At 54.9% G+C, this 27,182-nt stretch overlaps 1 protein-coding gene across 4 annotated transcripts in view; it reads left to right on the top strand.

Moving 5' to 3' along the window:
- Positions 1-27,182, top strand: part of LTBP2 (latent transforming growth factor beta binding protein 2) — a 100,427-nt gene that overhangs the window by 63,495 nt on the left and 9,750 nt on the right. For 3 of the 4 annotated variants that reach the window (XM_059914655.1, XM_059914657.1, XM_059914658.1), the window contains exons 9-24: positions 1,500-1,574; positions 4,537-4,659; positions 6,275-6,439; positions 6,697-6,912; positions 8,058-8,077; positions 9,304-9,343; positions 10,256-10,366; positions 12,497-12,625; positions 13,341-13,469; positions 18,233-18,352; positions 23,188-23,307; positions 24,401-24,523; positions 24,736-24,861; positions 26,208-26,330; positions 26,434-26,559; positions 26,948-27,070. In XM_059914655.1, coding sequence (XP_059770638.1) covers positions 1,500-1,574; positions 4,537-4,659; positions 6,275-6,439; positions 6,697-6,912; positions 8,058-8,077; positions 9,304-9,343; positions 10,256-10,366; positions 12,497-12,625; positions 13,341-13,469; positions 18,233-18,352; positions 23,188-23,307; positions 24,401-24,523; positions 24,736-24,861; positions 26,208-26,330; positions 26,434-26,559; positions 26,948-27,070 — 1,869 coding nt within the window. Of the gene's footprint in view, positions 1-1,499; positions 1,575-4,536; positions 4,660-6,274; positions 6,440-6,696; positions 6,913-8,057; positions 8,078-9,303; positions 9,344-10,255; positions 10,367-12,496; positions 12,626-13,340; positions 13,470-18,232; positions 18,353-23,187; positions 23,308-24,400; positions 24,524-24,735; positions 24,862-25,288; positions 25,402-25,711; positions 25,713-26,207; positions 26,331-26,433; positions 26,560-26,947; positions 27,071-27,182 lie in introns of all 4 variants that reach the window. The other variant, XM_059914659.1, reaches the window with a different exon arrangement.

Here is a 27,182-nt window from a genome sequence, read left to right as displayed (position 1 = left end):
CAAGGTATTGCCACAAAGAAGTCAAAGCTGGGAGAAGACAAGCTGTCACAGGAAGTCATCATGCGGTTAACTTTATAAAACAAGACCTTTAAAGTATAAAGGTATCTTTACGGAGCTTCATATTGGAATAGTGTCTGTGGAAATGCCTGTGCCCCTTGAGAATTACTGGCTATGTCTTGGCAAAGGAATCATCAAACTGAAAGAGCAGTTCTTCTTCATTTTTTTTAAACAAAAAGATGGGTGTTCCACATTTGCTGCCTTTTTCTGTGATCACAGGTAGCTGTCAATAGTATACTACCTGCTAGCGCTTTTCAAGAAAAAAAATCTTCAAAAAAAAAACACCTTCAAAGCACTTCTTTGGAGGTTGACATACGAGTCTGTCCCTCCAAGGTAGTGGAGATGTTTTCCCTGTTTTTACTGAATGTCATTTGTTTTTGTTTCCTTGTTTGTTTTTGTTTTTAAGCACACTTTCTCTCTCTCTCTCTCTTTAAAGTAAGAGGAATGGTGTGAAATCAAGATAGGACATGTACCAGCACCAAAATACTGACAGTTATTGCCTTATTGGCCCATCTGGACTCAGACCACTGCCCAGTTTTGTTATAAACTTTAAGCAGGGCTGCTTTTCAAGGAAGTTGTGGTGGGACAGAGCCTTTTGAAAATGAATGTTTGGAATAAATTCCATCATCCTGTGATTTGCTGCTATAAATCCTCTCCACTTGCCTACTTGAAAAACTCAAGAACTGGGATTTTCTAACTCTTTTTGAATTTGTAAAAACAACTAACTGACCTCAGGGAACGTGAAAATCTACTAACCAAACTTGAACAACAGCATCCCATGGTTGCTGAATGTGAGTGAATGGATATCATGGATTTATAAGTGCGATCGACAGTGAGCTTCTTCTAGGATCGGGGGAATTTGTCAGCTAGGGTGGCATTCAGACCAAGTATCAGAATAAACTGAACTTAGAACCAGACTGTGAATTGTCATATTCAGATGTTTAAAAACTAACAAAACAACTAGAGTTGTGTAAGATGCAGCCACTGGGAGAAAGTGGGTGATGGATGCACAGGACCTCACTGTACTATTTTTTGCAATTTTCTGCAAATCCATAATTACTTCAAAAACAAAAAGTAAAAACAAACAAAAAAACAAACAAATTTGTTCAATCACATGTTATATTGTATAACATTGATATCATATAATATATACTGTATCTAATAACTATATGACTATATATTATTATAACTATATATACAAGATATATAGTCACCAGGTATCATTTTTAGTAATAGCAAGGTGGGCTGAGAGTAGCCTGGTGAGAGCCAGGGAAGGGATTTCGGCTAAGGAGGTGCAGCTATCCAGGTCAACGGCTTGGGGGGATGGGGCCTCACAGCTGCAGAGTGGGCTGGACCTCCAGACTGCACCCCACTTCCCAGCATGGGTGACAGAGGAGCCCAAGGGCCCTCCAGTGAAACCTGTCTGTATCCTCACTCCTTAGCCTCGCCAGTGATTGAAAATGGCCAGCTGGAGTGTCCCCAGGGGTACAAGAGACTGAACCTCACTCACTGCCAAGGTAAGAATGACCAGGAACAGGGCTGGACTTGGGGAGCAGAAATAATAGAGGCTTGATGATGCGGGGAGACACCCCCATCCCTTCTATCTATCACCCCCATGATAGAAGGAGCAGCTGCCACTGTCTGAGTGGTCTCCATTGGGCACCTCTAAGCACCAGCTTGGGGGAGCTATGGGGGCTGCTGCTTCCAGGGGCCCAAGGAAGTCAGAGGATAGTGATAGAGCAAGCTGAGAAAGGGCCTGGGAGCCAAGCCCTCCCCTCCTCCCCATCTCTACCCACCCCCACCCAGATGTGGGTGTGTGCTTCTGTAGGGCTGTGTTGTGCTGTATCTCAAGGTGCCCCACGGTCCCCGCATATCCACTCACCTCCTGGGCTGTTCTCCCTGGAATGGGAAGACTTTTGACTCCAGGGTGGGAGATCAAGTCAGCCTGAGTTGGTGGGGACCACTATGGACTCTTCCCAGCAAAGCACCTCAGCTGCTCAGGCCTCCTTCCCGCAGCCGGGAGTGGGGAGGGCACAGGTGGAGGGGATGGAGGGGGAGTGGGGGAGGGGGACCATAAAGCACAGTCCTTGGCCTTGCTGGCCTGGCTGGTAGGCTCTGTAAGGCCAGCTGAGGCCCAGGTGCTCTGCAGTAGAGGCCCCCAGAGGGGCAAGGCCCAGGGGCACCTGGGGACAGAAGAGTAGGAAGGGGGGGCTCAGCCATGGCTCTGAGCAGGGATCCCTTGCTGGCTGTGGACCTGGCAATAGGTGAGATATGAGCTGGGCCTTCCAACCAGTGGGAGGCTGCTGGGGTTGAGGCAGCTGCCCCTTTGGAGAGCTTTGGGAACTGGACAAATCGCTGTCTGTACAGTTCGCTTTGGTTGAAGCTAGGTTAGAGACAGGGGATTCACTCAGATGGTCTCCTAGGTCCCCTCCCCCTGGAGGCTTCAGGAGAGAGGGGTCTGGGGTGGCTGAGCTATCTGCCTGTGGGGATTTCTGGCCCATGGATAAGAACAGGTGTTTGGACCAGGCAAAAGGGCAGGCCTCTGACCCAGCCCAGCCCAGGCTTAGCCTCCCTCCAGGACAATGAGGCAAGGACCTCACGGACAGTGGCGTGGAGAGAAGTTGGTATTTTTGCCCTTAGAGAGCGCAATGGGGCTGCTCGTATCTAAACTGTTCTCAGTGGCCTCTCTGCCTGGCAGGTTTCCCAGTGTGCAGTGTTAAAATTATTCCCAGGATCTCGAATGTGCTCTCTGTCCTCCCTCCACCAAGCCCACAGGATTCAGGATGCCAAGGCGCCCTCCCCAGGAGGCCCTGCCCCTGAAACCTCCCCCTTCCCATGTCTGTAGCTGTGGTCTCCCTGTCTGGGATGGGACCCGCTCATCTCTGCACGTGCAGGCACCATCCCTCCTCTCTCCATCCTTCTCTCCTACTTCCACAGGCTAATTTTGGGGTATTGCTATGAGCTGCATACACTGTGCTAGGTGTTAGTTCACAGTGATGGATAAGACACAGCCGCTGCCCCAGGTGAAGACAGATGCCTTAACAATTACACACTATGAGAGAAGTGCTCTCGAGAGAAAGAGGCACTGGGTGCTATGGGATCCTACGGTGGGATCCCTTCCCAGACTGGAGGATCAGGGAAGGTTTCAGGTGATACCTGACCTAGACTTAAAAAATGAATAGAGTTGGCCAGCTAAAAGGGGATGCGGGCATTCCAGGCCGAGGGACCAGTATGAGCAAAGGAGCAGTTTGGGCTGGCTGGAGTACAGCCAGTGCACCCACAGGAGACAACAAGGGCATCCCAGGGTCTCATCAGAGCCACCGGCCCACCCGCAGTCTTTTGGAAAATGGTGGAGGGCATTGGATACCACGTGAGGGTTTAGAAGCTCCCTCTAGGAGGTGATGGGGAGCCCAGAAGCTTCTCAAGTAGACAGGAAGCAAGTCAGATTTGTGTTTAGACATCACTCTGGCCATAGACTGGAGGCAAACAGATCAGTTCCCCTTTCCAGCTCTCCCTCCCAATAGAACATCCTGCTAAGCAGTAGTTCCCCTTGGTGCCCAAGCTGAGTCATCCTTCAGGCCCTTTATTCCTGTACTCAGTGCCAATTTCCCCAAAGCCTGTGAATCAGCAGGCGGCTCTGATGACAGTGGGCTGCCATGTGTCATCTCCTGGCACTGGATGTGGGTGGCCATCACAAATCTTCCATGCTCGCCATCATCAGCAAAGGTGCCATCGCTAAGAGGGCCCCTGACTTCTTGGAGCTCAGAGTGTGAGCATTGTGATTTCCCCTGCCCTCTTAAAACTCTGCGCCACCTCCCAGCCCCTGCCTCCATCCTCCCGCCTCCTCTTCCTTGCCGGGGTCCCTCCATCCTGCAGCTTCTCACTGTGGACATGGTCCCTGGATCTTGGGTCCCGCAGAGATGCTTCAGGGTCTCTCAAGGAAGACTGAATAGGAGGGATTGGGCAGCCTGTTCTCCACCCTCCAACTCAAACTCTCCCCTCATCTACTCCCCCTGTTACTTCCCAGGATGCCGCTTACTAGTTGAGTGACTTTGGGCAAGTTACTCCTGGAGCCTCAGTTTCCTCACTTATAAAATGAGGCCGTGTGGACCTACTTGATAAAACTGTGAGAATTAAATAAGGTATCATAGGCAAACCACATGGCATACTACCTGACACGAGGCACTCAATAAACATTAGCTCTTAATATTATGACCATTATTACCAGTTCCTGGACCCAGCAATTTGCAATTTTTATCTCATTTTATCCCGCTAACAGGACTACATCATCGTTACTATTATTATCCCCACTTTACAAATGAGAAACTGAGGCCCAGAGAGAGGGATCACACTTAGTAAACGGCAGCTCTCTTATTGCTGTCCTTCTATTTGGAGAATCATAGGAGAACTCTGCCCCGACCCCTCCCCTCCATCAGGCCTGGGTCGGGGGGCGCTTGGTCATCTCCGCCAACCCTGCAGATATCAACGAGTGCCTGACCCTGGGCCTGTGCGAGGACTCGGAGTGCGTGAACACCAGGGGCAGCTACCTGTGCACCTGCAGACCCGGCCTCCTGCTGGATCCGTCCAGGAGTCGCTGTGTGTGTGAGTGCAGGCGGGACCCAGGGTGGGGACGCTGAGAGGCGAGATGGAACCCTCGAGGTCCATGGGCCAGACTGAGAGCAGAAATGCCCCTAGACCCTATCGCAGGGTCCAGGGGCTGCTCCTCCACCTGGAACTGGGCCCCAAGTACCAAACCTGATCCCCAGTCCTGCTGGGACGGAGACAGTCACTGCTTCTCTGTTTTCTGTAGGCATTTCTTTGAGGGCTTTGCAGTTTGGGATTTTCTACCTCCTCTGTTTTTTCTCTCATCATTACTGTCCCATCTGTTGCCTCATCTGCTTTGGGAGGATGTGTGTTGCCCCTGCTGAGCTGTGGCTGCCTCTTCCAGTGCCTGTGCTTAGCAGCCTGGTCCTTTCACTGCAGACTTTTCTCAAGGAGCCTGCCCATAGCAGGAGCGGCACTGCTGCCGGCCCCGGGGCCTTTCCGTAATCCTGCGGTCCCCGTGTGTCCATGAGCGCGTACGTGTCACTAGTCGTAGCAACATCGTGTCCATGTGTGTGCATGCGTGAATACCCAGACAGCTGTTTCCAGTGGCCTCTGTGGTTTCCAGCTGGGAGAGGCCCAGGCTGGCAGTGCCCCCCTCCACCCGCCACTCCCCATGGCAGAGCTGACGGCACAGCCAGAGCAGGGAGGCCTGACCAGTACTGAATAAAACCAGTCCCGACTGGCCTCTGCAAAGTAACCACCCAGGTCAGGTGGGCCGCCCAAGGCTCAGCAGAGTTCCCTGTGGCCGGCCAAGCCCTCAGTCTGTGAACCGCCAGGTACTGGGTCTGGGGAGGCCACGAGATGAACTGACTCCAGCACCACCCAGAGGGAGCACCCATGTGAGGGAAAGACTGGACCCAGCATCCCAGGGCAAGGAGATAGTAAGAGCCTTAGATAGTAAGAGCCTTAAAGGGACAGCAGAGAACGAGGGAACCCAGAATGGGGAGAACCCAGCTGGCCACTCTCAGGAAGAGTTCATGATGACTTATTTATTAGTTCTGGAAAGAGACCCTTCCTGCAGGGAGGCAGAGATGGCCCTTGGTGTTGTTATTTTCTAAACCCAGCGTGGCTCACACTCACTGCAGCCCACGGGATTTTGATTCATGGATCCAGCCAGCCAGCCATCAATCTAGAGAGCATTTACTGAGTATCTACATGCACCAGACATTGCCCAGGGTGCCTGGGCTGCAAAGACGACCAAGACAGGGCCTGGTCCTCAAAGCTCCCCATCAGGCCTGTGCTTCTCGCCTCGTCTCGTCTCCTCAGGGAGGCTGTGGCCCTCAGAGCACACCGCTCCTCCCTCGTGCTCCCCAGGATGGGCTTTTGTAAACACGTATAGACTCAGAATCTGGAGACAAGCAGACACATCCGCATTTCCTGCTCTCAGCTTCCCCACATGAGGATGAGAGTCAAACAGATAACATGAGGAGGTGCTAAAAGCATTCCTGCAGCTACTCTTCCTAATGTTCTGTGAGCATTTTCAGGGCCCCAACTTCTACATTGAGATGCAGGCCAAGCCAATCTGAACGCACGTGGCCGGCCACTCCTCCACCCACTGCCTTTCCCCTCCCGCTGGCCACCTGCCCATCCCCACCTGCCGTGTCTGTTGCAGCGGACAAGGCCGTCTCCATGCAGCAGGGGCTGTGCTACCGGTTGCTGGGGCCCGGCACCTGCACCCTGCCTTTGGCCCAGCGGATCACCAAGCAGATATGCTGCTGCAGCCGAGTGGGCAAAGCCTGGGGCAGCAAGTGTGAGAAGTGCCCCCTGCCTGGCACAGGTAACCCTCCGTCCGCATCTCAGCCTCAGCCACCGAAGGCCTTCCTCCAAGCCAGTGGCCAGTTTCCCCTACCTGACCTAACGTCAGGCCAGAAGACTCTTAATTTTCCTTCCTGTTCAACTCCTTAACCCAACCTGGGGCCCCTCCCTCCTTGCTGCCACAATTGCCCTGTCCCTCAAAAGGCAGGAAAAAGGAGGGCCCTGGGTTCCTGCGGGAACAGCGTCCCTCAGCTTGTGCTCTGACTGTTGAACTTGCAGAGGCCTTCAGGGAGATCTGCCCTGCCGGCCACGGCTACACCTACTCAAGCTCAGACATCCGTCTGTCCATGAGGAAAGCCGAGGAAGAGGAACTGACCAGGCCCTCGAGGGAGCAGGGGCGGAAGGGCAATGGGACCCTGCCCAGGCCAGCAGAGAGGCAACCACTCCGGGAGGCCACCGGCACCTGGCTGGAGGCCGGGACCATCCCTGACAAAGGTATCTGGGTTGGGGAAGATGCCTGAGAGATTCCCCCTCCCCTCGGGTTACAGCACCTCAAAGAGCCACTGGACCCATGGCATTCCATCTCTGGGGCTCCAGAGTTCAGAGTAGCAGCACAGCCCTGGGAACCTGCTCTCATGGCCTGGCCTGATGACATGGCCTCACCTCCTCTTTCTCCCATATAGGATCAAGAGGTACCCATGTCCCAGGGAGCTGCTGGTGGGGGTGGGAGAGGTCCACCGCATCCTCCACTCCAGCTGACCAGGCCTTTCCATCCCTTGCCCCCGGCCATGCAGCTTCTGGGGCTGGTGCTTGCTGCCAAGCCTGAAGAGTCGGCAGGTGGATCCTGGGGAATCTGGGGGCTTTAGATCCCCTCCCGTGGCCTTAGAGTCAGAGCACTGGCTCCAGCTCAATTGCCTTGGGCCCAGGAGGCGTGGGGCTGGAAAGAGACTGGGCTCGAGGCACCACTGGCAGGTACCAGAAGGCAAGCCCGGGTTACTGGTAGCACAGAGTGCAGGAGGCCAAGGACGTATTAGGACCAGGAGAACTAAGTGATGGCCAAAGTGCTCCAGGAATTGGGAACAGACAGACGCGGAAGTCAGGCAGAGCCCCAGTCATCATGGTAACCAAACAGACAGACACGGAAGTCAGGCAGAGCCCCAGTCATCACGGTAACCAGACACAGGCCAGGCCAGGAGCAACTCCTCCCCTTCCTAGAACTGTTGCCCTGGCTTGTAGCCTGGGGCAGGGGCGGAGTGACCCGATGTGGTTGGGACGGAGGAGGTGGCAGTGCAAGGAGGGTTACAGCGAGGATGGGGTGGCAGTCCACCCGTGGGGTGGACTGGCCCGGAGCGGGTGGGACTCCTGTCACCGGGGTCATCAAAGGAACCCCAGAGGTTTCCTCTCACCAACTGACCGCTTTGTAGGCCTTCCAGACCTGGGATTCTGGGATCTGGGCTGGCCAGTGCCAGAAGGGTGGCAGGGGCAGAGGCAGGTAAGAAGAGTCTGAGCTCTCTCTACCACTGAGCCTGCTGGGGACAAGGTCAGGAGGTCACGGACTGAACCAGCCCTGGCCGTGGGTGGGAGGGAGAAGGCAGCCAGACTCTCCTCCCTGAGCTCACGCTCTCACCTTTCCTTCCCAGGTGACTCTCAGGCTGGCCAGGTAAGTGAGTCCTCCCACCAGCAAGTCGGGCAAGGGTGGCAGAGAGCAGGACCCAGTAGCACTGAGGCCACAGGGCAGCGTCCCGTGAGGGAGGGAGGGGAGAAAGATGGAGTGTACGTAGGATTTTACTTGCAGAGAAGCCGCGGTGGGAGAGTTGATCCAAAGACCCAGTTTTACCCTAAAGGAAGTAATAACAACAGCTCCTGTTTTTCCAGCAGCTGCTGTGCAAGTACTCTCATTCGGGAAGGTCTGGGGCCCCCTTCAGAAAGGAAGTAGGAACGTGTCCTGTTAGTCCTGGCTGTCACTCAGGCTTTCACCACAGCAGATGAGGTCTAGAACTGGTTCCAGATTAATTCTGGATTCAGCACTTTCTGAGCCTGACTTGCTTAAGGTCTCAGGTCTCCTCTGTGAGTGGCTCGTGGGGAAGTAGAAGCAGAGCTGTGAATAGCCTCAAACCACTTCATTGAGAAAGGGGGATCCCACCCCGTCTCCTGAGCCCAGGATTTCCCTGTAAAGAACTGAGTGTCCTCCTAGAAAAACATTCCAGAAGAGTGAAGCTGCTTCTTCCCTCATCAGTCTGCCAATCCCTACCCTATCCCTTGCCCCTCCAACCTGCATCCCTGACTCTCCCCAAATATTGTTTCCCCAGGGAGCTTCTTCTCTCCCTGGAGAGGCATGCATTGTCCTCCCAGACCAAAGTTCTTGCGTGTCCTCACAGCCCCAGCCATGCTCCTGGCCCTCTGCCATCCCCTGCCCATTTTTCTTTCCCCTGCTCCCCACAGCTCATCTACCTCTGTCCGTGGGCTATGGTGAGGGACGCCAGGTGTGGCCTGGGGTCCCAGCTTCACCACACTGGCCCTGTGACCCTCGGTGGACTGGTTAACCTCTAAAGCTTCTGTTGCTCTGTCTGAGATGTGGAGATCATAGCACTGATATGATATTTGTTGCTGTAACACTGAACTGGCACATTATGTACATCGGCTCATTTGATCATCACAGCCTTCTACTGGAGGATAGTTGAGAAGATTCATTAAGACAGTAGACATAAAGTGCCTAGCAGAATGCCAGGGTGTAGTAAGAACTCATCAACACCTGGAATGAATGAAAGACTGAACGAGGGAGTTAGTTGGACGGGGAACCTGGAGGCAGGGGTGAGTGTGGAGGAAGGAAGCACATCATGGAGGTGACAGGGAAGCCACCAGTGACCTCCTCCCGTTTCTGTGCAGGTCACAACCAGTGTTACCCAGCTATCTGCCTGGGTCCCAGGTGAGTGCCTCCTCCTAGTGGTGCCCAGCAAACAAAGGGAGGGAAGGAGAGACCTTAATCTAGGAGTGGAGATAGTACACGGGAGCTGGTGCACAGGCTCAAATCAGATGAGGCTGTGGATGATGTGACGTGTGAACACTTTTCCTGGGAGCTCTGTATACCGAAGGTGTTATAGGTCAGTGAAAGGCACCGCGATGCCTTACAAATACCTCCCCAGCCACAGCACTCTTTCTGCCCTTCATGGTGCCACTCAGCAAATAAACAAGACCAAAGAGGAAGGGCTGGCTGAAGCAGGGGCAGGTCAGGTACCCAGAGCCCTGCCCCCAGCCTGTCTTCCCTCAGGAAATGGTTAGAGCTCCACAGAGCCCAGCTTGCCGGTCCCTGGGGCTGGGGACAGGGCACTGTTCAGAAGTCAGCTTCAGCTTCCTCTACTATGACGTGGACACTAATGCCTGCCTCTTAAGGCAGATGAGACACTGGTGGTCGAGGCAGAGCTCTGTAAACTGTAAAGAACTCTGCAGACAGAAGGAGAGTGCTGAAGTAGGAGTCAGGAGACCCGGGCTTCGGCTCCATTCCCAACAAGCCAGCGGCCTTGGACAAGTGGCCATTCCCACGAGCCTCCACCTCCTTCCCTGCGGAGTGGAGCGGGGAGACCAGATGTGCTCTGAGCCCCGTCAGGGCTCTCAGATTCTCTGACTCTGTTTGGGGCCAGGTTAAGTTTCAGGAGACTAAGAGGCAGGGGGGATGACCCGCCCTAGGCCCCACCCCTGGTTCTCGGAGCCAGATGGACCAGAGGGCAGGGAGGAGGGAAGGGCAGTGCACCTCTGGAGGGGATGTTGTCCAGGGGGTGGGAAAGTGGGCAGCCAAGGGGCTGAGGCCCACTCGCTCCCCCCACCCCTCTCCCCTCCGCAGGAGATGCCATAGGAACAACGCCGCCACTGCCTGGACAGGGGAGCCCAGAGGCCCGGGAAGAAGAGCAAGTGACCGCCCCCACCGATGTGCTGGTGACCCCGGCCCCGTCAGGTACCTGCAGCAGCCCCATGAGGTGTGGGCGGCCAGAGCCAACTCCAGGGCTCTCCCACCAGATGTACAGTGTCCAGTGAACTCCCGCCGGGGTCAGTGGCCCCGGCCGCATTCCGCAGAGAGCACAGGGTGCCCCTAGTGATCGGGGGAGTCCCGTCTGGAGCACCGGTCAAGCCAGGCAGGAGAAAGAGAAGGGGTGCCTTCCAGAAGAATCCACGGGGCCTTCTCAAGGAAGGCGAGCACGTGGGACCTCCGGGAGCCTGGCTCTTCCAGGCTGTTGACCCTGAGTCAGCTGAGTACCCCGGCGGTGGGCAGCCTCCTGCCCACAGGGAGGGCCAACTTTAGGGAAGGAAAATGGTTCTATTTCTCAAAGTTGTTTAGCTGCCCTGGAGCCTGCGTTCCCCAGGCTCTGGCCACGGCAGTGGTTGGGGGGTGGTATGGGGGAGATCCCTGGCACATCCACCTTGCTCTGGAACGCGCCCTCCTCAAAAGCTCGTTGTCTGGGGACTTGGTCCAAGAGAAGCAGGGCCGGTGTTGCTGCAGCTGTTCCCTGCTCACGTGTGTGCTCACGTGTGTGTGCTCGTGTGTGTGCCCCCACGAGTGTCCTCATCAGGGCCTTGCTGCTTGTAACCTCATAGACTGAGGTCACCTTGGGGTGAGGGGTATTTCCAGATCCCCTCCAGTAGAGGGAGAGACCCTGCAGGTTGGTGGAACAGTCCAGAGAGTGTGGGAGGGGCTGGGAGCTTGGCCTTCCTAGGCCTGAACCAGGGCGTCCCTGCTGCCTTCTCCCAGGACCCCTCTTCTCTGGGCTCAGTGCGCTGCTCCAAGGAGTGCCCTCGGACCCCCCTCTGCTCGGCAGGCAAGATGAGCTGGGTTAAGGGGCTCAGCTGGGGATTCAGAGATGTGGGGACAGAATCCCTCCCACTATCTATAGACTTTCTCCTGATCCCCCTTCCCCCTTGCCATCCCCCAACCTCACCCCTCTGGGAGGACATTTAGAACCTGGCTGGAGGTCCTCCTGAGCCCCCAGGCTGACACAAACTTGGAGCCAGGCCAGGGGCAGGGTAGCCCGACAAACAGGCCGGTGTGCACATTCAATTCAGTCCAATTTAGCAAACGCTGTGAAGCCCCGCTGTGCACCACTACAGGCCACATCCTGACCCATTTCCTTGGGTCTCTGGGGTTCCCTCAGTGCTGTGGGGCAGGGCTGGGAGCCTGGGTGTGTGGGCTTCCGGCTGAGACCTGGAGCGAAAGCATGACTCATTCATTCAGTCATTTGTTCATTCAGCATGTTTTAAGTGCCAGGTACTTTTCTGGTATTACGGACGCAGTTGAAAAGAGCAATAATCTCTTGCTCTCTATGCAGCCTCAGCCCTGAGTCCTGGCGAGTCTCCAAACTGTTTCTGAATTCAGTTTCCATCTCCCATTTTTACCCATTACCACCACCCAAGGCAGTCCTTGTTTAATTCATTTCAACAGGTTTCTAGGGGCCCTCTGTGCCTCCCCTCCCACCCCAGTCCATCTGCCATCTTGCTGCCTTTCTGAACAAGATGACATGCAAGATGCGTGGTCTTTCTGAGACAGTTCTGATCACACCCCACCTCCCATGACCCCCTTGCTTACAAGCCTGTCTCAACGTGGCACTCAAGGCCCTGCTCAGTTAGCCCGCGCCCACCTCTCCCCTCTTCCCCTGGCAGTTGTCCCAAGACCCCCCTCACCAGATCTGTCTGTCTGCCTAGGAAAAACTGGTCAGGAGTTGCCAGGGAAGGGAAGCACTCGCTGTGGATGAGAGCTGTCCCCGTATTCAGGGTGAGGTCAGGCTGGAGGCCTCAGCAGGGGAGCCCCTTTGCTGGGACACGGGACACTGTTCCAGGTTACTGGAACCCCCGGGGTCTCGGTCAGAGGGATGCAGTGCTGCAAGCTCCATCCTGGTAGGGCTCAGGGCCCTGGGAGGAGGTGCCGTGGGTTCTTACACAGGCCATGCTATACGTGGATGTGGGAGGGCCCAGCTAAGGCTGGGGTGAGGCTTCTGTGGTCCTCTGAGGCCCGTGTGCCCTGCCCCCACCCCACTCCACTGCCTTCACCCATCCGCACCCCACCATAACCTCCCCTTTGCTCCGTCATCCACAGGCATTGACAGATGTGCTGCTGGAGCCACCAACATCTGTGGCCCGGGAACCTGTGTGAACCTCCCTGATGGATACAGATGCATCTGCAGCCCCGGCTACCGGCTGCACCCCAGCCAGGCCTACTGCGCAGGTATCCACGTGGGCAGCCTGGGCTCACTCAGTGGCTGGGGTGGGTGGAGGCAGGGCTGGAGGACAGTCCAGAGTCCAGGCAGCCGAAAGTCCGAGCAGTGCTGTGTGGTGGATGGACTGAGGAGAGCAATCCCTATGGACAAAGCTAACCTTAACCTTGGGGAGGTCGGTCTCTGGGAGCACCATCTGATGAGTCCCCAGGGCTTCAGGAGAATGGGAAGCCACCCCAGGGTCCCCTGACTGGTACTTGGAGCCTTCAGCTCTGAGATCAGCCCACCCCTCAAACTGGCCATCTTGCTGTCTGCATAGCAGACTGAAGCCACGGCCATCCCTGGGGGAGAGGTTCGGAGGCACAACACATAAATCATCCAGTGTGGGCCTAATCCACTCCCCCAATATTTTTATACAAGGGAGACACATCCACTGTGCCTTGAAGGAGAAAGGAAGTTATCACCGGGCCACTGGGGGAGGGGGGACACGGGGCAGGGAGGAGGTGCGAGGCCACTGCCCCAGGCCCTTGGTTCTTGAATGGGCCCAATGAACCGACTTCATGGCCCTCAGCCTTAGAGATTTTTCAACTCCCCAGCCTCCTCTGCTCCCTCATCCCCTCCTTGCCCCACAGCACCATTCCCTGGCCAGTCCTTAGCATGGCAGGTTGCTGGCAGGTGCCCGAAGGAAGGCCTCCCTGACTGTCCTTCTCACCTCCCTCCGCTCAGATGACGATGAGTGTCTGAGGGACCCCTGCAAGGGAAGGGGGCGCTGTGTCAACCACGTGGGCTCCTACTCCTGCTTCTGCTACCCTGGCTACACGCTGGCCACCTCGGGGGCCACACAGGAATGCCAAGGTAAGGTGAGCCACCTTTGCCCCTGGGAGGGGCACAGGACCCCACAGGTAGTGTTGGGGTGGAAGAGGATCCAGGCATTCACAGCACCCAATGACAGAGCTGCAGAGTGTGGGGAGTACGGGGGCCGCAGGAACCAAGACCAGGGCTCTAACCTGGACCTGGGAGGAAGCAGACCCTGCACTGAGGCTGAGGTCGCTGAGACCAGATGGAGGGGTAGGAACCTGAAAGGCAGCAAAATGCACCAACGCTCCAAGGAACTGTGACTGGAGCCAAGAGTGTGAGGGGACTGGGGACATGGCTGGAGATGAAGACGAAAAACCAGGTCCCCAAATCCTGGGTGACAAGGGGCTTCTTTCCTATTGGATAAAGAGGGTGACGCGTGAGGACACCAACTGGGACTCCGGGCAGCCTTGGGAGCAGGCTTGCCTTTGCTGGGAAATGCCTGCAAGGCTTTAAGCTTCCCTGGGAAGCTCTGCATGGAGCTGCTGGACAAAGATGCTTCCAACAAAGGCCCTTTAATATGCGGCATTTATACCGCATACGAAACACTCCACATACTTTTTTATGAACTACAGAGAATAGGGTGCAGCGCTTTCCGAGCAGTGCCGTAAGATTCATAACCCAGTTGGAATCCTTCACCTAGAGAATGACACTGCTGTTCTTGGGGCTCACGTTGCTGGTTCTGGCCTGGGCGCTGTGTGAGCTCTAGGGTTACTGCAATGAGTAAGGTGTGAATGGTGGCACTGTGGGATGAGGAAGCACTGGTTCTGTATGGAGGAATGTGGGAAGGTTTCCCAAAGGGGTGTTTGAGCGGGGACAGAATAATAACAGCTACCATTTAATGAGCACTTCTCATACGGCAGCACCGTCCTAAGCCCTTTATTTATGAAGCTCATCATCCCAACCCCATGCAACACAAATCCCTATCCCCATTTTACAGTTTAGCAAACTGAGGCTCAGAGAGGTGAATTGAACCACCCAGAGACCTCACACCTAGAGCCGTGGCAGAGCTGGAAACAGAATCAAAGTCACCCTGGCCCCAAAACATGGTTTGCTTCCAACACCTTCCCTTACACACACGGTGAAGGAAAGGAGGGAGCAGAGGGTACTTCAGGGAAAGTGAACCATTTCTGCAGAGGGCAGAGCAATGAACAAGCCTGGAGTGCTCTGGGAATAATGATAAATCCAGTGTGATGGGAGCGCGGGGTATGCAGAGGAAGTGTCAGGAGCCGACGCCAGTTTGCGAAGTGTCTTGAGTGCCAGGCTGAAGTGTTTGGTTGCTGTCCCGCAGACAGTGGCAGCCAACAGAGGTTTGTAAGCAGAGGTGGCGATGCGGTCAGCCAGCTTTCAGGGAGATGACTCAGGCAGCAGTGCTCAGAACAGTCTGGAGTTATCAACGGCAGAGGCTGGGAGCAAGGGGCTTCTCTGGGCTTCACAGCCTTGGCAAGTGTTGTGGGCCAGAGGCACTGGTCCCTGCAGGACCAGCCCGCGATGCTGGCCTGAGACAAGCAGTGGCTGCTGCAGGGAAGGGTGTCGCCAGGACTGGCCCAGACAAAGGGTCCTGCCTCGTGCCAGCCTGGGTGTCCGGATGTCTCTGCCAACCCGACAGCTGGGGAAGGAGGCAGGAAGGTCAAGGTCAGCTGTCAGAGCTTCTCCCAGTGGGGTCTGGCTGCGGTGTGATGAGGCCTCATCCAGGATAACATGCACTTTCTAAATTTTGCTGCTCTGGTAAAACAATATCTCCTTATTTTAAATATTTACTTTATTCTTATTTATAAATTATTTCATTAATTTATATAATTAATTAATAGAAGGCATTACAATTTCTAGAATTGAAATTAATATAAATATAAATAATTGATTAAGATAAATTATTTGAATATTAAATATTTAAAATAACATTTACTTTACTAGTACCTATGAGCCTTTGGGTTTCCTTATCTAGAAATATCTCGTTCTTATTGTTTGCTCTCTTTTCCAGTGGTCTTTGCTACTTTTTCTTGTGGCTCTTTACGAGTTCCTTATAGATTCCAGATACTTGCCTGGGTTTAGATATGACAACTCTTCCACCTTGTCCTCTGTCCATTGACCTTATCCACATGTCCTTTTTTTAACAGAAATCATTAATTCTGATGTATTGAAATTCACCTTTTTGCCGTATTTTTTATGCTTTGGGAGCTTTATTTAACAAGTCCTTCCCCACTCTTAATTCACAAAGATATTCTCCTACACCTTCTTTCATTCAAGTTACAGTTTTGCCTTTCATGACATGTTTTAATCCATCTGGAGTCCATCCTTGCATGGGTGTTAAGATTGGGTCTTTTCCATTTCCATTTTTCTCCATAGAACAAGTCAGTTTTCCCAGGCTTATTTATCAGGCAGTCATCCTGGCCCTACCAGTTTGTGGGTCCTTTATCAGGTTCTCTTTAGCTTCCCAAAGGGAGGACCAGTTATTTCAGAATTGCCTGGAGAGTTATTAAACTGCAGGTTCCTGGGCCCGCCCAGTACTGCTGCATCAGAATCTCTGGACGCGGGCCTGGGAGTGTACATTTTATACCATCTGCCAGTGACTCCACTGTGCACTAAAGTGTCATGAAGTATTGCTCACGTCTATAAACAAATGCTTATTATTCCATTCATGTAGTAAGTACTTTTGGGGGTTCTGGGCTAGGTACTAAGGACACTAGGATAATAAGGCACATTCTCAGCAGTCAGGGAGAAAAAAAAGCAGTTACTATTCAATATAAGGGCTGATTCCTAAGGGAACCCTGGGAAGGGCCATATGGGTTGGAGGGGCGAGGGCAGCCTCACTGGGAGATGAGAAGGAAACAGCCAAGCTGGTGGGTGGGAAGCCACTCCAGGCAAGGGAACAGCACATGCAGAAGCTCCTTAGGCTAAACTCCTTAGGCTTATCCTATTGGCCTCAAAAATATCGAGCAGCTGTATTGCCTGTGTACCTCCTCATTACTATAGTAATCATGTGATTACTATATGTGCTCTTATTTGGGATAAACATGATGAGAACCTCTCCACTCAACTCCATTCATGCAATCACAGATAACTATGCCAGAAATCAACAGCAGAAGAAATACCAAGAAGAGGCCATCTCAGCATTAAGAGATATTCCTATTAGTGAAGTAAACCAAGTGTTTTTTCTTGCGGCCAAAGAACTTTACACCAAAAACTGAATTGTATGTGGACTAATACCAAACATTTATAAGTTTTTGATATTAAAATTTTGACCATAAAAGAAAAAGAAGGAGGCATGTGGGAAGCAGCAACCAAGGTGAGAGAACCAGGCGGGGGCTAGGTCACAAAAGATCTCACATGCCAGGCTGAGGAGCTTGGATTTTATAGAGTAGGTTTAATGCTAGAATAAAAATAATAATAGCTAACATTTCTTCAGTGCTCACCTTGTGTCAGGCAGGCACTGTGCTAAGCCCTTTACGTGGATTATCTCATTTCATCTGCACAAAGCCTCTGTGAAGTGTTTGAACCATTGCTACGGGTGGGGGCAAGGGTGAGTCCTCCATTAATTTGACTGTGGGGGGCAGGGAATGGGGAGTGGCCAGAGTGACCTAGAGTTGATAAATTGAACCCACCCTTTTTTTTTTTAATTTATCTTTATTATATTTACTTTATTTTTGGCTGCGTTGGGTCTTCGTTGCTGTGCGCGGGCTTTCTCTAGTTGCGGTGAACGGGGGGGCTACTCTTCGTTGCGGTGTGCGGGCTTCTCATTGCAGTGGCTTCTCTTGTTGCGGAGCACGGGCTCTAGGCATGCGGGCTTCAGTAGTTGTGGCATGCAGGCTCAGTAGTTGTGGCACACGGGCTTAGTTGTTCTGCGGCATGTGGGATCTTCCCGGAACAGGGATTGAACCCGTGTCCACTGCATTGGCAGGCGGATTCTTAACCACTGCACCACCAGGGAAGCCCTGAACCCATCCTTGGAATGGGAGTAGGGCTCTGCTGGCCATCAAACCAAGCAGAGGCATTTGTGTGAACAAAGGCTTGGTGGCTGGACCAGTGGGGATCAGCATACACAGCAAGGCTGGGGTGAGGCCTTGTGAGGCAGGCTGAGCAGCAGGGAACCCAGCAGGGGAGGGGCATGACCAGGCTTGGGTTTTCAAGCCATCACAGGGCACCATTATGCTTTGGGACAATGGCAGAAACCAAATGGACAAATCCATAGCTGCCTAAGATGCTGTCTCTCACTGGCTGCTTAATCCCTAAACTTATTATTTTTTGGCTGGGGGGGGGGGGGCATGCCACATGGCTTGTGGAATCTTAGCTCCCCTGACCAGGGATCGAACCAGGGCCCCGGCAGTGAAAGCGCCATCCTGGTCCTAACCACTGGACTGCCAGGGAATTCCAATCCCTAACCTTTAGGAAGGACCCTAGGAACTCTAGGAGCAGACTTCTGGGGGATTTATTGGGGTCAAGAGGGGGACTTTGTTGGCTTCCTCAGATAGTGCCATAGGCACAGCCACCTGACCTCAAGACCAGCCCTTGCACTGGGGTAAGGAGACAGCTGGGAGAGTCCCCGTGGGCCCCCAAAGTAGCCATCCCCTCCAGGAGAAAAGAACTCAGGAGTTTGCAGGGGCCTGAGCTAGGTCAGTCTCAGACCCTGCCCTTCATGGCTGCAGCAAGGATGCCTTCCCTGCCTGGGCCTCAGCATGGGTGTCCTTGGCCTTGGCCTCTGAACGGATGTCCCAGGACCCCCTGCAGGGCTGGCCCCAACTCAGGACTTTTCTGTGTGTTCACAGACATAGACGAGTGTGAGCAGCCCGAGGTGTGCAGCGGGGGGCAGTGCACCAACACGGAAGGTTCCTACCACTGCGAGTGTGACCAGGGCTACGTGATGGTCAGGAAGGGACATTGCCAAGGTAAGGAATGGGGTGCCGCTCCACCCTCTCCTGGTCCCTCCCTGTGCACTGCCCACCACCAGCTCCCCTTCCAGCTTATCCCCGACTGGGCCCCTTGATGCCGAGCCCCCTCCTGTGCACAGAGAGACCTATCTGTGGATTCTGGATCCCTTCTGTCCCCTCAGTGGGATTTTGGCATCCTGTCTGTCCCGGCAGCACGGAGCACAGTAACTTTATGTACATGAGATCCCGGGAGCACTCCTCCATGCACCTCTGCCCCTCACCTTGAGTCATGCGGCAGAGGGAAGGTTGATCTATCTGGGAGGTGCCTGGGGCCTTGGGCTTGGCCTACTTGCTAAAGCTTTAAGGCTGTGAGTTCCTCAGAGCTGGACCATATCCTTAGATGACCATGCATGGACACCTGACAAATGTCCATGTGTTGGACACCCCAACAAATGCTAGTGGAATAAATGAACAAACGAGCCTTCATCCTGGCCCCCTTTCCCAGGCCCTGCCATAAGTTGGCTGTGTCATTGCCAACTGATGTCCTCACAGACTGGCTTGATGGTGGCAGACTGCCACCATCATGTCAGCTCCTGGTAGCCCTGCCACTTGCACCCCCCTGCCAGGCTGGGGGTCTCAGATGCTTGCAAGAGGCCTGGGTCATGTGCTCCCAAGACTGGCTGAGACAGGAAGGGGTGAGGGGGAATCCAGGCTCTCTCTGGAAAGAAGTCCTGCCCTGGATCCAAGGTTAGGCCCAGATGCCTCCCTGCCTCCAGGTTTCCCTGGGCCAGGATTCAGAGGGTCCTAGAGGTGAGAGATGAGCTTGTGTGTCTGGTGAAGGGAACCCACCCCCTTCCCAATGCCACTACCACAGAAGCAGAGTCCAGAGCCCTGGCAGGTCTTGGCAAAGGGGAGAGGTCACTAGGGGTGTAGGACAGACAATGCTCTGTCTGCATCCCTGGCGTGTTACTTTCCCCTCTCAATGCCTCCCCCTTTAAACTCAGGCCCACTTATGATAAAGCCTGAACCCACTTCCCTTATCCTCACTAACTTACTGGGGACAGACAGCCTGGCATGTTCCAGGAGAAGGGAGAGTGAAGGGAGTTAGCATTTGATGTGTGCCTGCTATGTGCCAGGTGCTGTGCTAGGGATCTGATAGACTGCCTCATTTAAGCATCGAACATTATTAATTTGGCATTAGACTTTGTTAAAAAGTAAAGCAAAACTAAAGGAAATGAACTAAGAAAAATACCAGGACATTAGAAATATCAAATTTATACTAACCAGTCCATGTAAGAGCACAGGCTCTGGCGGAGACAGGCCTGGGTTTGGCTCTTGTCTCAATGTCTGAAAATGGAAACCATAATGCCCATCTTAGGGGCTCTTGTGAGGACTGAATAACCTGCCACATACAAAGCGCACATGCAGCCCCTCAGCAAGTAAGGGGCGGCACTACTGTCTGAGGACCCATTCTCTCTCACGTCTAATCTCCCCACAACACCCGAGTCCGTGCCCCTGGATTGTCCCCTTCCCTTCCGGAGGAAAGGTTCCAGACACACACCTCGGCTGGGAGGTCAGGCTGAGTTCCTGGCCCAGGGCAGACACTCTGAGTCTGCTGAGAGAAAAACGGACGTAGCCTGCACACTTCTCCAGGTTTCCACCTATAACCACAGACCCGGCCCATCACCCCGAGAGCCCAGTGAATTTCCTCTCCTTCTTTCTTCTTCTTCCAACTAAGAAACCACTCTCTCCACTTAAACTCAAAGTCTCTGGTGAAAGGCCCGAGTGGTCTGGACAGCAGCCCATCCAAAGTCTCGATGGCATTTCCATCGTACCAGGACTCTGGGCTCCCATGGAAAGGGGTTAGATTCCCCTGCAGACTGCCAGGGCTCTGCTGTCCCCACCCACGTCCAAGGTCACCTGAGCGTCTGGCCCCTGAGTGAGCACCCTCCCCACCCTGTGCTCTCACAGGAACAGAGGCAGCACCTTCACATTTCCTCACGCAGAGGCTGCAGTGCTGCTTAGAGAAGCTCCAGGATCCTCCCAGTGTACAGACAGCAGGCTGGCAAGCTGGTCCCTGGGGTGACTGTCTCCTTGGGTCTTCTGGGATCTCTTCAGCAGCCTCATACCAAGAGGATGTGAAGGTTTAGTTAGTCACATGGTCTCATTCTTTGGTCAGCAAACACTTGTTGAGTGCCAGCTGGGTCCCAGCCATGGGCTAGGAACATAGCAATAAAAAGACAGATAGCTCCTGCCCCCGAGGACCAGGGTAAAAGCTACCAAAACATACCATAAGCTTAGATTAAAATTCAAACCCTAGACTAGGCAGAAAAATCTGGCTCCAGGCACCAAGAGGTTGGTGGAACAGCCTCAAGATATCTGGTGACATCAGAGCCTGTGCCTTTAACATGGAACCCACTTCATCCAGAATCTTTATCTGGCTCCTTTAATCGGCTAGGCTAGTGTCTCCATTATATCCAACCCCACTTAGAAGAGGCCTGCCCTGGCTCAGGTAGAGACTGTGGGCTGCTTTGACCCTCTGCCCTCCCTCTGTCACCTGCTGACAGACCTCTCACACATGATCATCGCTGGCTGGGGCTCTGGTCTGAGGAAGGTGTGGCAGGTGTGCCAGTGGTGGTGTGCCAGGATAGGCCAGGTTATACTACATTAACAACCAACCTCAACCTTAGTGATTTAGGACACCACAAACTTGATATCTGACCAAGGCCACATGTCCATCATGAGGAAACATCCTGCCCCACGTTTCCTCACCCTAGAACCTGGCTTAAGGAATAGCCAGCATCTTGAACATGGCCAGTGTTCATGGAGGAAAGAAAGAACACTCTGCAGGTTTGCACACAAATAAATGTTTGGGCCCATGAATTACACACGTTATAGCTATTGGCCAGCACTAGTCCCCTGGCCCCGTCCAACCACAAGGGACCAGGAGGCACAAGCCCACCATGGCCCAGAAGTGAAGAGCTGGAATTCTTAGTGAACAGCATTCATCCTGCAAGTCTCCTCATGCCCAGTGTGAAGCAGTTCGGGCACCACCTCCACAGATGTGCCCAGAACATTTGGGGCAGGGCAGACCTCAGGGCCCTTTGCTCCTGGTAAATCTAATCTCCTTCCTATCCTGCCTGATCCCTGCAGGAGAGGTCCAAAGACTCCATTTTTCCTCAGTGTGGTCTTAGAGGAGGATCCTTGCCTCATTCTCTTTCTCTTCATCCCAGAGTCTCGCATCCCTGAAGCAGGAATTGTGGATAATTCCCAATGGCTTTGCCCATTTTCTTTCGGTACCTCAGCCAAGACCAGCAGGCCATGGTGCTGGCCAAAGTTGGTGGCCCTAGGACCTTCATTTCCTCCACCTCTGTCTCATTCTCTCCATCTCTGTCTTTACAGAAGCCCTTAGAATAGTTTAGCCTGGTGTCACCACAGCCCAACTAGGGGCTCTTGGCTGCCCTCTTTCCAGAGGTGAGCCTTATCTCAGTGTCCCCAAGATTGCCCGGGAGTTCTGGGTATCTCCTTACACGCACCACCTGAAAAACCACCTGCGCTGTGTATGTCTTCCTCATGTGGACCCTCAGGGTGAAGTTTTGACCTTGAGAGGTACCTGGCTCCCTGGGACAGAGGGCTTTGATGTACCCGGTCTTCTGTAGACCAAACAACCTCAGAGGAGATTCATATTCACCCTCCACTTCCGGGCCCATGTCCTGTTCTATAATGACAGCCGCTGGCTTGAGTCCCTTTGCAGAAAGCCTGTGTTCTGACCCTTGGCCCTGCCTCCTGCCTTTCTTTCCTCCATGGGTGCTGAGTAGGTCTTCCTCCTGGGCAGTAGGGCCTCTGAATCTACATGAACTGGTGGCCTTCCTGCAGGAGAATGACAATTATCCACATAGGGAGGGTAAATCTGGCACTCGGTCAATCTGTCTGTCATGAAGAGTGACTGAGAGCCTCGACACTGGGCCGGAGGAGCAGAATGTCCTCCTGCAGTCCTGACCCCGAGTTCAATCCCTGTGTTACAACCTCCCTAACTCAGCCCAGGTCGCCTGGGCGCCTTGGATGGTGGACTCCCCAGTATGCAAGCTTCACACTGGGAAGAGCCCTGCATGCAGTTCCTGGGAGAAAGCTCACCCGCCCGCTGCTTGTCACTGTCCCAGGACTGGCTGCTCTCTCTCTCCATGGATCACCCCTTCCCCTACTTGTCCGGTTGGTGCTCAGACTCATCCTTTCTGGCTGACTTTCCTGGATGTCACCAGAGTGGGTGCTGGAGCTCTATGTGGTTCTCAGCTAGAAGAAAAGTCTCCTTTCCAGCCGAGAAGCCTTGCCAGCCTCCACCCTTCACTCTGCATCAGCCTCAGGGCTGGTCTTGGCCACATCTAAGATTGTGGGGTCATCCTCAGTCCTCATTTCCTGGTGCAGGGAAGCCCATTTGGCCTTCATTGCCCAGCTAGGATCTATTCTGGGGCCTCTGGGATCTGCCAAGCACGTCCAAACACGTCATTGTCACCCCTTGTAAAGGAGCAAGGGAGATAGGAGGGCCCTTCCCAAGAGTCCAGCTCATGAAGTCAAGCTCTCTCACCCTCCCCTAGCTAGTGGAAGGGCAGCGTCCTTCACCAGGGAGTCTCCCTTCCTAAAGGTCTTCCATCTCTCTTTTGTCCAGGACAGTGGATGGGAGGTGGGGTTGGGAACACAGGACAGCACTCACTTTTTCCTAGTTTCCATCAGTATGGAAACTGACATCCCTCCTTCTCCCCAGCCAAGGGCAGGGTCAAGGATTTGCTTCTTCACAGCCCACCCATGTGCTGTGGTTTGCAGAGATAACCAAGGTGGGGGGGGCTGTTATTTTGCAGATATCAACGAATGCCATCACCCTGGCACCTGCCCTGACGGGAGATGCATCAACTCCCCCGGCTCCTACACTTGCCTGCCCTGCGAGGAGGGCTACAAGGGCCAGAGTGGGAGCTGTGTAGGTGAGGGCTGCTTGCCAAGGCACTGAGGAGGCTGTTTGGCCTTGGGACCCCTGGATGAGCCCACAACAGGAAGGGGAAGGGGTGGGCAGAGGGAAGTGGCTTGGAGGCTATTGTCCTCCATGACCTGGCTGGGTTCCCAGATGACGCTGGGGATGAGATGGGTGTGCTTCAGTTACTGGTGCTCTGCCCTCTGAATCAGCCGGGGCGGGGCGGCGGGGGTGGGTGCCATCAGCTCCTTGGCCATATCCGTCCAGGAGCTACAGCCCAAGGTCCCAGCGGCTTCTGTGGCTGGATCCTGCTAGGTAGAGTGAGGTACCAAGCGTCTTTGGAAGAGGCTGACACCGGTGGTGTGTTTCCTAGGGAGGGGTGGTCTTCTGCTCTTCTGCATCTCAATGTCTCAGTGTCTAACAGCAATGCCTACCTGAACACCGGGTGCCCTTCTCCCTCCAGGAGGAAGGGCGCTACATGTCATCTGTAGGAGGAATGCTCTTTCCCCTCAGCTCCCACAGGAAGAAGGACCCAGGGTTCAGCATGCCAGGAGGGACTGGTTGTGAATAGACGCTTTGAGGCTCTGGAGAGGGCAGACATTTCCCAGGCCCTTGAGACTGCCACTCAGCCACCCAGGCATAACGTGCCCTCTCTCTGCGTTGCCCACTCACCTATTGAACCTGGTGGGTGGGCTGGGAACATGAGATAATGCCAGTCTGGTTGGCGGGTAGGAGACCAGAGAGGTTCAGACTCACTATAAGGGGAGTCAGGGGTCTTAGACACTTGACCCCAGGTGTCCTCAGATGGGCCAAACCAGTCCCAGGGCTGGGCGACCTGGCCCCCTTTTCTAGGAATTTGCAGGATGTTCTGTGTCACTAGATAGAGCTGAAGTGAGCTCAGGGGGGCAGTGAGCTCAGGGGAGAAGGGTACCCTGTCTAAGTAGGTGGGGCCAGGAGCAGGAAGGACCTCGTGTCCTTCCCAGGGTGCCTATGGCCCCTCTGAATGCTGATTCCCTGGCCTCGTAATTGAGATGCTCTCAGCCTGATGATGGAGGCTGCGTGAGGGAGATGAGGCCAGCCCGCCATCCTGGACTTCTCTCCCGCAGATGTGAATGAGTGTCTGACCCCTGGGGTCTGCACCCATGGAACGTGCATCAACCTGGAGGGCTCCTTTAAATGCTCTTGTGAGCCGGGCTACGAGGTCACCTCAGACGAGAAGGGCTGCCAAGGTACAAAGAAGATCTGAAGCACGCTTTGTCCACCTCGAGTCAGACTACAGCTCCTTCCCTCTGGCCCCGCATCCCTGAGCATGCTGACCCAACATGTGGCTGCGAGACCCGTCCTTTCCCCCACCCTGCCCCACTCCCGCCCCACTGGTCTCTGGCTAGCCTGGCGTGTCTGTCCTGCAGAGCCCCACACAGAGCTCAATGGCCTGTTTCAGATGTTGACGAGTGTGCCAGCCGGGCCTCGTGCCCCGCGGGCCTCTGCCTCAACACGGAGGGCTCCTTCACCTGCTCGGCCTGCGAGAGTGGGTACTGGGTGAACGAGGACGGCACCGCCTGCGAAGGTAACCCGGGGGAGGGGGGTTGGCAGAGAGGGACCGAGAACACAGGCCCTCTTACCTCTCAAAGAACACTCCATTTGTCCCCCAGCTTGGGGCTGATGCTGAGGGTCTCCAGGCTAGGCTAGAGGACCCTGTGAATGGACTTGGCCCCAGTGACAGCTTCTATTTCCTCCTCCATGAGGACAGGAGGAAAAGAGAGTCACTGAGGCAAGAGGGAAGCTGATGGCAGAGCTGCCCCGGGAGCATCCTGGGGAGAGGGTACTGGGGTTGCCCTACAGAAGGCCCACAGCCAGGGCCTCCCCTTCCCCAGGGACCCCCAGAAAGTCCTACAAGCTCAGAGAGGGAACCAGAGGCGTGGGGTGGTTCCTGCCTCACCAGGTGGAGGGAGGCCTCCTAGGCCCCCGGGTGACTGGCTGGCTGTCTGCCCCAGACCTAGACGAGTGTGCCCTTCTGGGAGTCTGCCCCTCGGGAGTCTGCACCAACACTGCCGGCTCCTTCTCCTGCAGGGGCTGCGAGCGGGGCGCCCTGGGCCGCACCTGTGAAGTGAGAGGCCCCCCCCTGGGGGAGAAGAGCGCAGACGGGGAGCGGGAGACTAACCCATCACCCTTAGAGAAGGGCGCTCACCTCAGATGGTGGGCCAGCTGGGGACACCTATTCTTGCCCCTCGCCCAACAGTAGTCGGAAAGGCGACTGCAGATCTGGGTCTAGGGGACCACTGAGCCACTGGATCACAAGCTTCAGCGCGTGTCAGAATCGCTGGGGGAGTTTGTTCAACAGGCAGCTTCCCGGGGCCTTGCCCCAGACCTACTAAATCCACCTCTGTTGGGGGCCCTTGGGATCTGTCATCTAACAGGGTCCTCAAGGGTTCCTTGTAAGGGTGGGTGCTGGGACCATATTCTGAAAAACCTTAGCCTGTACCAGGCAATCTGTAGGCCAATTTAAATAATCTAGTTTCTGTTACCTTCTCAGGTTCTCTGTATCTGCTTCCTCGGCTTATTTCTCATTTGCCTTCCCACTGTTTCTCAGTGAAATCTCAGCCATGATGAGGGCAGTGGGGTTCGGCCACCCTAGGCCAGGGTTGCTGGGAGAGGCCAAGTGTCCCCAAGGTGGGCACTGTGTGAGCTGCCAGAGGCAGGGGGAGCTGGGACAGAAGGAGGGAGCTGCAGTCGTCCTGCTCCCCAAAGGCTCCCTCGCCAGCTTCTCCCAGCTGTGCTGCTTTACAAGGGAACGATACCCCTATGGGTCCAGTCTCCTCAGGCAGGTGCCAGGTCCTCTGGAGACCTGCCCGTTGGCTCCTGCCCTTGGGAGGTGCTGCCATTGGCTGCCTCCCTCCCTGTGTGACCCTGCAGATGTGGATGAGTGTGAAGACCCCCAGAGCAGCTGCCTGGGAGGCGAGTGCAAGAACACGGCTGGCTCCTACGAGTGCCTCTGTCCCCCGGGGTTCCAGCTGGCCAATGGCACCGTGTGTGAGGGTGAGTGGCTCCGGTCTCCCCACCGGGGACAGGAATGGGGGCAGAGTGTGCGGGGAGGCGGGAGCAACCCCGGGACACAGCACAGCCCATCTTCTCCCTGCAGACGTGGACGAGTGCGTGGGAGAGGAGTACTGCGCACCGCGCGGCGAGTGTCTCAACAGCCACGGGTCCTTTTTCTGTCTCTGCGCCCCCGGCTTTGCCAGCGCAGAGGGGGGCGCCAGCTGCCAGGGTGAGGAGCCAGCAGCAGGGGGCACTAGAGGCTATCTAGAATACTGAAATAAAATGCTCACGGTCCCACCCAGGACGGGAAGATAGGAGGCTGAGTGATGAGATGGGAGCCAGGTGTCAGGAGGGACTCAGTCTTCCTCCAGGGCCTCTCCATGGTGTCTATGGCAGGTGCCCTCACCCCCTCTCCCCTTGACACAGCCCCAGTTCCAGGGCTCTGCCCCCCAGTCGGGCCTCTGGCTTCCAGCTCTGGACTCTCCCTCGGACCTTCCAGCACTTTCCTACTTTGAGCCACTCCCTGGCCCTCCTATGGGCTCCTCAGGGCCCAGAGGAAGCTGCACAGGGCCCTGGGGACCCACGGCTGGTCCTGCTGACGGATGTCTCTATTCTAGATGTGGACGAGTGTGCAGTCACTGACCGGTGTCTCGGGGGGCAATGTGTCAACACTGAGGGCTCCTTCAACTGTCTGTGCAAGACTGGCTTCCAGCCCTCCCCAGAGAGCGGGGAGTGTGTGGGTAAGGTCTCTGGGGGGAGCGAACGGGGCTCCTCCCCACGTCTGTCCCCTCCACTCTGCCTGCTCCTCAGCTCCCTGGGACCTGGAACCCCAGCTTCCGGGAAGCAGAGAAC

The sequence above is a fragment of the Balaenoptera ricei genome, chromosome 2 (assembly GCF_028023285.1).
Source record: "Balaenoptera ricei isolate mBalRic1 chromosome 2, mBalRic1.hap2, whole genome shotgun sequence".
Lineage (NCBI taxonomy): Eukaryota > Metazoa > Chordata > Mammalia > Artiodactyla > Balaenopteridae > Balaenoptera > Balaenoptera ricei.
Note: the sequence above shows the minus strand (reverse complement) of the source record. Positions and strands in the feature narration are given on the sequence as shown.